The sequence below is a fragment of the Haliaeetus albicilla genome, chromosome 27 (genome assembly GCF_947461875.1).
Source record: "Haliaeetus albicilla chromosome 27, bHalAlb1.1, whole genome shotgun sequence".
Taxonomy (NCBI): domain Eukaryota; kingdom Metazoa; phylum Chordata; class Aves; order Accipitriformes; family Accipitridae; genus Haliaeetus; species Haliaeetus albicilla.
In genome coordinates this window covers 10,014,991-10,027,268 of record NC_091509.1, presented here as the reverse complement: position 1 = coordinate 10,027,268, position 12,278 = coordinate 10,014,991, and the positions used below count along the sequence as shown (strand labels likewise).

The window sequence follows — 12,278 nt, the reverse complement described above, 5'->3', positions numbered from 1 at the left end:
ACAAAACAGAAGAGAGGAAGAAGATTAAAAAATCTGCATAATTCTTTTTGGTGTTGCTCTGAAGGAGGCTATTTCTGTATTTAAAATATGTTCCAAACTGGAAAACTAGTCTGAGAGTAGTTTAGATCTGTCAGACTATGCTAATCAATTCACAGAATAAGAAAACAGCCATTCCTAGGACTAGCAGAAGCTGCTAATAGATTTTCTTTCTAATAGCAAATACCTCCTCTCTCTCTCTCTCTCTCTCTCCCCCCCTTTCTCATTTGACTGGTAAAACTTGGCTGTATATGGAATGTCTGCTGTATTTGGATGTCCAACATTGACTCAAATTATCAATGAACAGAAAGGATAAAAATCAGCATGGGTTACACTAGCAACGGCCAAATGCTCATATATTTCTTAAAGAATATTTTATAATTGCCTAGTTAGGTAGAATGCTACCCATGTCCATGAACCTACATCCATTTCGGATATTAGGGAAAAATTTCTTTACTGAGAGGGTTGTCAGACATTGGAATAGGCTGCCCAGGGAAGTGGTTGAGTCACCACCCCTGGAGGTATTCAAAAAGCGCATAGACGGGGTACTCCATAACATGGTTTAGTGGGCATGGATGATGGTTGGACTCAATGATCTTGAAGGTCTTTTCCAACCTAAATGATTCTATGATTCTATGATTGTTTCCTCTCTGATTTAAATGGAATCTAATTGTTTCATCTCTCTCTTTTTTTTTTAAGAGAATCATCGTTTAGACAGCCCAATACATTTACATGTTTATTCTCTTATTTCATGAAAAAATGTTTAGGAGACAAAAATGGTTATGAGGAAATGTGAAATAAATGAGTATTTAAGAAGCAGAAGAAGTTCGTAGACTCCTTACTCTCCTAGGTTAGGAATCATTCCTGCTCCTCCAGTAGAAGGTTCCTTAAGCCTTACCTGCAAAGTGAAGACCACTCACTCCAGGATGAATTGTAATAGCGATCCCTGGCCTGCACAGAGATCTTGTCTTTTGGCCCAGTCCTTGGAATCTGAATAGACTGCTCATCAGCATCATAGACCTACCAATAGGGCACAGCTCCATCAGTGGATTGTAAAGGTCAAGCAGAACATACAATGAAGTGCCAGATAGATTGCAACAAGCACATGTAACTTAACCTACTGGTAGGCTGTTGTTTCAAAGGCAGCAATCTTCACCCTCAGATACCAAAGTCATGATGACTTGTGAGAACTTGAGCCTCAGTAGAAACAAACTAAAAAGCCCACTTTCCACTGAAGTTAGTGTTGTAAAGTTACCCAACCCCTAAACTGAAACAGTCGTTGAAACAAAGGGTTTGTTTGTTTGTCTGGGTTTTTCTCTTTTTGCTTCTTCTCCCAGAGTGGGAACCCTAAAAGACAGAAGTTGCTGCTTTTCAGTCTCGGTGAAATTTCCACTGAGGACTTGTGGCTGATACAAGAAGCGCTCTGTAGAGTCACTGCTAAAATCAAGGAGTCAGCACTAAGGGAATGGCCCCATCTGCTGGTACAGGCTTGCTAATTTTTTTCACATAGAAAAAGTCGTCTAGTGTCTTTGGTTTAATCAGTTGACAAACTAGAATGATCATTACATTTGTTTACTTTTCTGATTGCTGGAAGAGGAGCACTGCAGTTAAGGACCTGCACTGTGGTCAGCTGGCTTGTATATTTCTTTCCAGTTCTGCTGTTGATTTCTTTGCCAGCCTAGGCAAACCACCATACTGCTGTCCTGTACTCTTTAGTGTATACATGAGCATTAGCAAAGGAAGTAGAATAATTTTGTGATTTAAAGCTAATACAGAGTAGCAATGTTTAGTTAACAATTAACTAATAATTGGAAAGTGAGTGGCAAAGGCTGTAGTGTTCATCCAGTCTCCACAGAAAAGCTACCAAATGAATCATTGATTCCTTATTTGCCAATTCACCTATAAAGAAAGTCTGAGCTACCCAGGTACAAACAACGTACAAGGAAATCAGTGCAACAGATCCTAGACTTCGTGATTTGGAAATTGGGATTTTCCCACATTAGGACCCACACAGCCTACTAATGAATTAGTAAATACTTTTCTCACACTAGCACAGCTATGCAATGCTGGGCACGATTTTATCTCCCCAGTTACATCAGGGTTGCATCCACCCCACAGTGTGTTGTTTGGATCTTACTACTCATAGAACTGGGAAGGAGGTCTTTCTCTGCCAAGACAGAACCTTGCCACATTTGGGTCTCAGCACCCTTTTTTTAGTTTTTGTTTTAGTCCATGATTCTTGCATATGAAGCTTATATTATTTATACTGTCTGTTCAAGCAAGAAAAATGTGTTTCAAATGTTGTATCTCTACCTGGCTTTTGTGTTTCTTTGTACTTTCAACTTTGACCCTGAAAGTCAAAGGGAAGTAGGACTTTGGTGTGCTCCATGTTGTGGGATATGTCCAGGTTACTGTTCCATTTGTGGCCACATACTGACATTGGGGTGGGTCGGGTTTTACTGCAAGAGAAAATATAGAAGGAATTAATTCACATTAGCAGCATATCAGGTGTTGGTGTACTACTGTTGACAGTTTTATAGGAATCAGCTTTGGGAGCCTCCATGAGATTAAGAGAGGAGTAGGCATGATGTGTAAGAACTGCCTTGTATGCTCCTTATGGAAAATTAAGCACACTCACAGAATCTTTTTTTGCTTGAAGGGTTGCAGAGGGCTCTGTTGGACACAGAGGAATATCTTCAACCCCTACTGACAGTTAGGGCGTTTAGCAAAACATCTGTTTCTTTAGGATGCTGCTTAATTTTCCTGTGCCCTGTGACATCATGGTCACAACTGGTCCTCTGATTTCCTGTCAGTTTCTATTAACCTGCCCTGCATGCCCATCTGTAAGAATGGGCCAGAAGGGAAGCATACATAGTGTTAACCATATGTGAGTAAATCTGCAGTTCTCAAAGAGCCTGCTGGGTTATTCTCTGACTTCTCCCACATACCCCTTCTAAAACATGTCCATCTAATAGAGAAGGCTACAGAAACTTATGGGAGATGTGGGGGTGAGAGGGTTGGAGGTCACAAGCTAGGGAGATGTTGCTTCTTCACTTCCTCATCCTCTTCCAGACTGCTGCTATGATTTGTTTTCCCCTGTTCCTGTAACTGGAGGCTTGATATGGATTTACAGTAGAATAGGGCAGGGATTCCCAAGCTTGGTTTGATTAGCTACCGTTGTTAGTTCCACTATCAACGGCAAGAATAAAGCTAAGAATTAATCATGATTCCTCGTCTACTCACTGATATCTCTGATGAAGAAGCTGCTAGTGTAGTTCTCATATTCCACCTCGTCAATGACCTCCAGGAACATCTCAATTGGCTGGTGCTCTTCAGCAAATGGGCAGTAGTTTTCTTTCTGGCACTGGGCTGTGTATTCAGTCACTGATTTATCAGTGTGAGCTACAGGACTGCTGCAGGTTACATCTCCTTGAGACCTGAATAGAGAACAGAGAAAAGTACTGGAAATGCTAGTTTGTTCTGAGAATTTGTTGCCACAACAATAACATGTAGTTGGTAAGGCAATGTTTTGATGTTGCCTGTATCATTTTATGGCTGTGCTTCAACAGCTACAGAAACAGTACAGTGGGAGATCTTACATTTTCAGTATTACATATTAATGTAAAATCACAAAAGCCTTCCTGCCTTAGCAGAAGAAATTAGTGTTTAAACCTAACACAGGATATAATCTCATTTCTTATTACTGCTGTCCCATGAAAAGCTCTAGTATCTTACTTTGTTCCTTAGCCCTTTCCAAAACCTTGCTGGAAGAAATAAGGGCAGGTTAAAATGTATTCATTGGGAAATAAATAAGAAAAGCCATCTATAAAGTACTACCTGAATCTGGTTCTATTTTTGCATTCAGCAAAATAAAACACTTTGCAGTTTTTTCGTCTTTTACAAACTGAAGTGACCTTTGCTCAAGCACTCCATGTTTTGGAGAAACCCCCAAGAGTAGTGGGAGGTAGGAAATCCCCACAAGGTTCCCCTCACATATTTCCCTCGCAGGTTTCTGCAGTGTTCCTCAACAGAGACTGGTCAGTGGACATGTGGCTTTTGCAGTGGGTGCAGCCTCCCACTCCCTTAATTCCACTGGATCTGCTGTGAAGGGACTCAGTGCTATGATTGTTTCTGCTTTTGGCTCAACTTCCTCTCCCCTGCATGAACTGTTTTTGCTATTGCTTAAGTTTTTCTGTGGCTGTACTGTAGCAGCTGTAACAGTCCAGTGGGGGTTGTTCCATTTTCAAGTCTTTATTAATTTCTGAGCAACATCCGTGCCCTTATTAGTTAAGTTAGTCCCAGTGATGGCTCAAACATTTTCCAGATGTTCTGACTCTAGAAGTGGGATTCCTCACCGTCTACATGTCCTCAGTAGCCTAAAATCCAGATCTCCTACACAGAGTAAAACAAAGGGCTGTTCCAGCCTTGCTATGAGGTTGTTAAGGAAAGTACAAGCTTTTACCCTTTTAGACTTCTGATTGTGAACTTCACATTTGGACTCTCATTTTCTGTCATCCATGAACAAATGAAAATTCCAGAGTAGTTCTTTGCCTCACATTTTAAAAATGTCCTGTTTGGTTCTAGATGGAAAAAGAAAGAAAACATGATTTATTTACTCTTTTTGCCAAAATGGTCAAAGCAGAGAGAAAATAATAATTCAACAGACTCCCATCATTTTTGGCAGGTGGTGGGTACATAGACAGAGACAGTCTCATACTGCCCATTGGGCAGCCACCTGTAGTTAAAAAGCCATATAACCACAGTTAGTGGCTGAAGGCTCGTTTACATGGCACCACATTAACCACATCTATGTGGCTATTGACAGGAGCTAGAGCATACGCAAGCTGTTGCAGATAGCTGTCAGTAAGAGATTTATATACACAAATCCATTGTTCCTTTCACAAAGAAGCATTGCAGCTATTCAGTTGGCAAACCTCTGTATTTGTTATCCCACGCATGAGAGTGCGTGCAGTGGATAATCTCACGTCTTCACACACTGGGGCACTTGATGGGGAATGTTTCCAGTGTGAGAAGTGAATGAGGCCTCACTATAAGTGTGTGTTTCATTTCTGCTGCCCAGCACTGCAGACTCTCAACGACTCCATATTGTACCCTGGATGTAGCTGACTGGCGGACAAGCCTACTGTATCTGATATGTGGGTCCAGGAGCCAGGGAAAAAGCCTTGGAAATTCATAAGTTCCTGGCACTACAGTGAGAGACTGCAATATGAGACATAGATGAGTGAGGTTCATGCAGAAAATGCAAAACATCGCAGGCTTGTCCCAGTGGGTTAATCATGAATGGAGAAGCCCAAATGACAGCACTTAAAATCTACATCAGTCCCTGGTTCTGTCAAATCATGTAGCCCTGGTTTTGCAAACCCTCTCCTGAGGGCTGGGTCTCTGAGATGGAGGCAAAGCAAATCAATTGCTCCCCCACCAGAAGAGCTATGGTGTGGTACTGCTGTTATCCTGTATCTAATCATTCTTACCATCACTCCATCCTATAGGTCTAAATTAATCCCATGGCAACCAATTCCTATGCAGCTCATCAGCTGCCCTGTATACAGACCCACAAAAGTAATTCTTTGCCTTTCACAGTCAGTAAAGCATTTGAAGAGGACCCATTTTAAAGAGGGTATTTCTCATGCATTTCTCCAGAGAGCTCCCTCTGGTCCTCACAAAGCTCCAACACACAAAGCTGAGCAAGATGCATCACATCATCTTATGACTGTACCTTTAAAGCTTTTCAGAATTGACCTTATCATTTGCCCATTAGAGTCTATTTTAGTTATGAGGAAGAAATCATAGCTGATGATTTCATGGGTATTAGCAGTCAGACAGGTATAATTGCCAGCATCTGGGAACTCTTTCACTTCGGCAATCAGAGTCTTTCCAGTTCCTTGCAGTTCGCTGCCCTTTTTCCAGTAAACTGGCAGTGCTTCATCAGATGTGTTACAGGTGAGCTCCACTCTTTTAGCTGGTGTCTCATCATTCCACTCTGACTCTATGACGTACACTGGACATTGCAGAGAGAGACATGTTAGCAGCTACTCATACTTAACAGTGTGAAGATCGAACTGAGCCCTTTTTTTCAGCTCTGCTCTCCAGGAAAACTGCTAACAAATCTCTGGCTTTCTTGCGCAAGGCCTCACCATCACCTGGAAATCTTTACTACAAGAAGAGGATTGACTTAGAAATTTACAGTGTATCTAGAACCTGCTGATCAGAAGATGGAAGAAGTGGAGGTTTTTCCCATGTTCCCAGAAAATCTCACAGCAGTTCATAACTGTGGGAAGTAGGCAGGTACCTTTGTTTCAAAGGTGAGGATGCCAGGACACACTGAGCCCAGGTATTCCTCCCACACGTGGCCTGTGGCCTTTGCTCACAGAATGGCATGTAAAACCACTCTGTACTTTGGTGCTTTGCTATGGTGCAAAGCTATAATGCTTTGCCCTCTTCAGCGTCAAAGGTCTGTGAGTGAGCAATGGGAAGGAGGGAAGCTCTGGGTAAGTGGTTTGTATTTGCCTGTAGCTGATGCAATTTTCCATTTTCTGCAGGGAACAATCTGTACTCCTATCACCCTGGTCCCAGTGGAGCAACTACTAAGAGACGGGCAATCGCTGACCTACAGCAGAGCTAAATGGACTGCAACAGGGAGATGTGGACTTCTAAACGCCATCTTGTAACTCTGAAGTGCCCTGCTGGTCTTTCCAAATTAGAAGACACACCACATAACAAAATAACTTGAAACAATTCCATTAAAGAAATATTATCTTCTCTTGTCTCTTTTGCTGTGATTGACTGAAGTACTTCACCTACACTCCTGTGTGGCAACAGTTCTCAAATTTAACTGTCATTGCTCATGTATACTACTGCCATCACAGGCTCCCCAACCATGCTCAGTGCCCTCAGAGACTCTTCTACTTGCAAGAAGCGGCAAAAATTTGTTTCTTAGTGTGTCAACACCACAGCAAGCACTCAGCTCAGGAAATCAGAGTTCCAGGGAGCTCTTAAAACCTTTTCACCAGAGCATTTCACTACCAGAATGAGAGCATTAAGACTTTACCACAAAGAAGAAACACTAAGAAATACATGTCAAACACTGAATCTAAAATGGCAGAAAACATGCAACTCTAGGAAGCTTGGAAGCTTACCAAACTGCTTATTGATATTTGAAGCACAGGCAAGGTAAATCTTACAGACTTCAAACACAAAGATTATTCTCAGTACTGGAAAACATATTTGCAGTTTTAAGCACGAACACAATCAGATTGTGAATGCTTTTCTCATGTTGATTAGGGTCCTTCTTTTTGGATAATCACATTGAAGACAGCCTGGATTATGGAGCTACACTAGGTGAATAAGAGAAGCAAATTTGATTATCTGAATTTAGCCCAATTTTCTGGTAAGTTATTCAAAAGATTTGTTTGTTTATTACTGACCCTGTGGTTTTACAAATGTATTTACATTTAAGTTATTTACCAGAAAAGTTTGACAAACTATTTCTATGTTTTAGGTTTTACTGTAAATTATTCTTTTTGACAACTAATTCTTCACTTGTTTGCTTGTGGGCTGTTACCTAAGTCACAAGATACTGTTTCTGCTTCCAGACTGCATGACTGACACTTTTGAAACAAGAGAACAGGGAATAGGATATAAAGACAGTTACTAATGCTAATATTCAGAATGGCTGTTGTACGACATTTTAGGACTTCTAAATATTTCTACCATTAATACCAATTAGTTGGCTAGTTATTCACAAACAAATAGGAAGAACCTTGGCCTAAAATACTGTAGTTAAAAAATTCTGCGCTTGTGGACACTGAGATAGCCTCGTGTCCTACAGTCAGCTGTAGGTCTCAGTAAGTGAAGACTGCTTACCATTTTCCCTCAGTTTCCACTGTGCTTCCAGAAGGGCAGCAAAGGAAAATAATGAAAGTAAGGCAAATAGTAGGTGAGACATCTGTAGGGAAAAAATAAATTACTAAACTTCACTGAGGATTGCTGAGTTGTACTGAAATCGAGCTCAATGCTGGACAGGATAATAAGACGACAGAGTCAGTTCCAGTGAACTAAGAAATATTCTCCCATTCTAAGAACTCTTAGACTACATAAAAATTTAATATCAGGTTAGTACTGGAGCTTAAGCCAAGATTTTGATCTGCTTGTTATTCACACCGCAAACCAGTTTAGAGAAGAAATTATGGAACTTAGAGGAAATTGTTGTGTGCGTAGTCCTTATACGGTCAGGAGCCTAGAAGCATTCCCAGGTTCCTCAGACAAATATTTCTCATGCAAGAAAAGCCCCACTGATGCAAGTGAGGCCAGCTGCATGAAAAAGGCATTGGACTAAAGGATCAATGGACATTAAATTCCAGTCATACAAAGCTTATAAGTATATTCCTTGGTTTAAGCATCTCAGTAGTCCTATTAAAACAAAGGACTGCAAATAAAATTAAGGACCTGCTGAAGTGTTTTGCTGGACTGTAGTCTTCACCATCTATGTGAGAACAAGTGACAGCAGTGTCAATAATGCAGTGTAGAGCTAGCATCAATACTGACACTTGCCTAACTGATAGTAGTTCTAGTATCCACCTGAGGTTGCATAGTCTAATTAATTTTGTAAGCAATTTCAGGCAAAATTGCTACTGGTTTCTGTGCCACAGCTATATTTGCAGAAATGGCTGGGTATGTATATCATTGTTGCTGCGTTCATTTGAGACATACCCATATATCTCACTTGAGATAGCTGTATATACAATACATAAATGTATATTTGTCCTGAATTCAAAATACAGCTAGAGCTCTTCATGAAAAACAAAACATATTTGCCAAATATTGTAGTAACTACCAGGTGCATAAAAAACTTCAACAACAGTTATTTAGCTACACTTTCAGACCTTTTTCAACTGGAGATGAAGCCAAATGAATAGGGGCATGACTTAGAAAAAGAGATTGGTGAATATATCTTTCAAAGTCTATTCTGACCACAGTGGGAGTCTGAATGCACATGAAAAACACAAAATTAAGTGGTTTGGATTTTTTTCCCTCCCAAACCAGTCTTTTTCAGTGAAAGGAGAGCAGTCCTCCTGATTTCTTCTCATGTGTTACAAAACATTTTCATTTTGGTTTATGGAGGAAGAGTATATGTATATTTCTATGTGCACCAAATCTGTTACTCACTGGCAGCTCCTGCTATTATTAGCAGTCCTTAATCTTGATCAGAAGTCAGCTGTCTCTGGACCAATGCCAAGAAAGTGTGCCATCTGATTTTGTACACTGCACAGCACAGCTATTAATGGGACCAGAAGCTACAAATGTAGTATCTAGAGAGAGTATCTAGGACAGGAACCAGCTCAAATTGCATCTGTACTCAGAGAGAGGCACGAGCCTCAGTGAAAAGCCAGATACTATCAAGCAGCCTATCAGCAGTATATTGCTTCATTAAAAGGCAAACATGCTTAGCACCTCATGATTTTCTACTGCAGGCAGGATTATCTGTAATTTGTGAAAGAAAAATACATTTTGCAACTTTCTCAAAGATACTAATTTCTTTCATTGTAACATGGCATTCATCACTATGCTTCATAAAACCAGTATCTGAAATATCAACTAAAACTTGGAGGGAAAGGGTGTAAAATGTGCCTTCTTTTCCATATCAACCTTTCATCAAAATTGAAACCTTGGAAACAGGAAACTTTCTCCTGGTTTTAGGAAGCAGCTTCATGATTCAGGTTTTTGATGAAAAAAGTTTAAAATTTTCATGGAAAATTATTCAGTTTTTGAGATGGAGGGAGAACACCCCTTCCCCCCATCTCAAAATTTTATTGAAAAATTAATCAGAAATAAGCTCAGTTTCTGAACAGCACTAAGCTGTGCAGTTGCCCCAGCACTTCATAGATGAGGAGAGTGTACCAACATCATATATTCCCTGTGATCTGCTGTAAATCAGCACAGATTCCTTTACTGAGAATCACAGAATAATTTATGTCAGAAAGGACCTCTGTATGTCATCTGGACCAGTCCCAGCTCAAGGCAGGGCCAAGTCAATGGTGTTGCATGTTTTTTAAAACAGAGGACGGTCTGACCAAAATACGTATTTGTTGATGCACACACACCAGCAACATGAATATTGGTAAGATAAAAAAGATTATTACCTTATAACATTAGCTGTCCTGTTAGTTAGAACAATTCTATGAGCTATATACATATATACATCATGCTTAATTTCAGGCACATAAGCGTATAAATAACTGTCCTAAGAAAAATGTCACAACAACTATTTAAATACACTTTTAAATAAATGATTTTAAGTTTTCATTAGTTTCATCTGAAGCAGCTGGTACCAGACTTGTGTTGCCCCAGTGTTAGAGAAGAAAGGAATTCTCACCTTTTTCCGTGATGCCTGTTAGCTGAAGTTGCCAGGCAGGTTGGTTTTGTGATCTGAAGGAAGCAAAATGCTGGCTCCCTTATAAATACTTCTAAACTCTGAAAGCAAAGGGATGCTCCATTTCACCGCAATACCACAGAATTGCAACACGTGGCTTGAGTTCCTTTTTTACATAGTGACAGAGCTAAGGCAAAAAAAAAAAAAAGTTTGGGACTCCCAGGTAAACTTTAAAGAGGAAATGAGATTATGAGATTGTTACAATGACCTTTATGGTATGCCAGAGGCATTTCTTTTCCTGCCTGATTTTCTGTCTCTCTCATACTGCCTGTTCATCATCTGAGGAAGAGTAAATACAAACTAAATAAACTTCCAAAACTGTCTGATGGGAAATACATTATGAAGACAGAAAGAGAAAGTTAAATAAACTAAATCTATTTCTACCTGGTAAGCACAAAAGAGATAATTATATGAAACAAAATCTCAGCTATCACATCAATCAGAATTAAAGTTAATGGAAAATTAATTTTTAATTGCTGTTTTAGAATTGTATTTATTCTAAAAATTGAGACCTAGGTCAACCAAAAAATAAACAATTATTTCTGGCTTAGAGATAAAAGCCTGAGATTGTCACATCATTTTATGTTGCAGTTGTTAAATATAACCTATTGTTTTTTCTTTATGAAGTGATTTATAGACATGTACTCAAGCATGAGAAAAGCGCCATACATAACATATACTTTGAAAATGAGGAAAAAATTTCTATTTTTTTTTATTATTTGTGAAATAATAGCAAAGAATTCCCTTTATTTGTCAGGCAAACCAAAACTGAGTTGTTCTTCTAGCCCTGTTCCAAACCTGAATAAGATGACTGAAAAGTTATAAGCAAGAAGAAACACATTCCTTATAAAAGCAAAAAAATGGTTTGAAATTCAACCTGACATGCTTTAGGAATTCATAAAGAGACACAACTCTATCTTGTGTGCTTTCTAGCATTCCCACAGCCCAGAGATCAAAGCTGTAATGTAGTAATCCAGCAATGAAAAGATGGTGCCTGTCCCTTCTGCTATAGTCAATGGTCATTCAGAAGTCTTTCACACAGATGAAACAACACAAGCATCTGCAATATGTTGCATATTTGGTGCCTCCAAATATGGCAAGAACATAAAACAAAAGGAGGAACAACTTAAATTAACAGTGAGATAAACACTGTGAACCCCAGCAGTTCCCAGGGCATGGGGTTCCTGTTTATTGTCACACATCTGAGAGGCAAACAGCAGAGGGGGTGGCATGCTCTAATTTGAAACGGAGTCGTTTCAGGATTCTTGATTAATCGTGCTGAAAGCTTTACACAAATGTACAGTATGGCCAGTGGAATCCTTTTCTTTCCTTAGCCATCCTCTTCAAAGAAACATGGCTTGAGTAGGATCACATACACCTTTGGCAGCTGAGCTTTAACTCCCTTCCATCTGACAAAACACAAAACTAGAGCATTGCAGTCTCCGGTGGGCCTGACAACTTCCCTGCCGAGTCCAGTGTACCCAACCTGTTACTCGAATGTCAGCCCCGGACTTCCCTTTGCTAGAGCTCACAGCCAGGGCTGGGCAAGAGCAGAGTGAGAAGGCTGCAGGCTCTGAGGGCAGCTTTCTGAAGCAGGTTTGAAATGGCGGCTCTGTCACAGAGGAGAACTGCTCCCTTCACATACTGTATAATGAGTCTGGATCAAAGTGGTTTATTGATTTATTCATGACACAGAATTGACTAGCAACCAGTGAACTCTTCATTTGAGATACATATCAATAATATAACAGATAAGCCAGAGTACTAGACACTTCCAAAATGTTAATATCTG

The 12,278-nt window shown here is 39.9% G+C and overlaps 1 protein-coding gene and 1 long non-coding RNA gene across 3 annotated transcripts in view; one reads left to right on the top strand and one right to left on the bottom strand.

Annotated features, from left to right (window-relative positions):
• The window catches only part of LOC138682313 (uncharacterized), a 36,410-nt gene extending 28,563 nt beyond the window's left edge, over positions 1-7,847 (top strand). Inside the window, exons 3-5 of one of the 2 annotated variants that reach the window (XR_011322416.1) lie at positions 1,374-1,517; positions 6,597-7,227; positions 7,339-7,847. This is a non-coding gene — a long non-coding RNA (uncharacterized lncRNA). The remainder of the gene's footprint in view (positions 1-1,373; positions 1,518-6,596; positions 7,228-7,338) is intronic. The other variant, XR_011322415.1, reaches the window with a different exon arrangement.
• IL12B (interleukin 12B) lies at positions 425-10,555 on the bottom strand. The gene is made up of 7 exons (XM_009916988.2): positions 10,430-10,555; positions 7,921-8,002; positions 5,774-6,055; positions 4,499-4,616; positions 3,280-3,473; positions 2,350-2,495; positions 425-1,056 (listed from the first exon to the last, which is right to left on the bottom strand). The coding sequence occupies exons 2-7, from the start codon at positions 8,000-8,002 to the stop codon at positions 931-933; spliced, it is 948 nt and encodes a 315-aa protein (XP_009915290.1). The 5' UTR covers positions 10,430-10,555; the 3' UTR covers positions 425-930.
• Positions 10,556-12,278: the final 1,723 nt, after the last annotated feature.

Excerpts from the sequence above, each read along its gene's own strand:
- IL12B (XM_009916988.2), bottom strand. The coding sequence starts at position 8,002 with ATGTCTCACCTACTATTTGCCTTACTTTCATTATTTTCCTTTGCTGCC. Across the intron at positions 3,474-4,498 it reads ACAATCAGAAGTCTAAAAGG|GTCTCAAGGAGATGTAACCT; the intron begins GTAAAAGCTTGT and ends TTCTCTATTCAG. Across the intron at positions 1,057-2,349 it reads CAAAGAAACACAAAAGCCAG|GTCTATGATGCTGATGAGCA; the intron begins GTAGAGATACAA and ends CCCTATTGGTAG.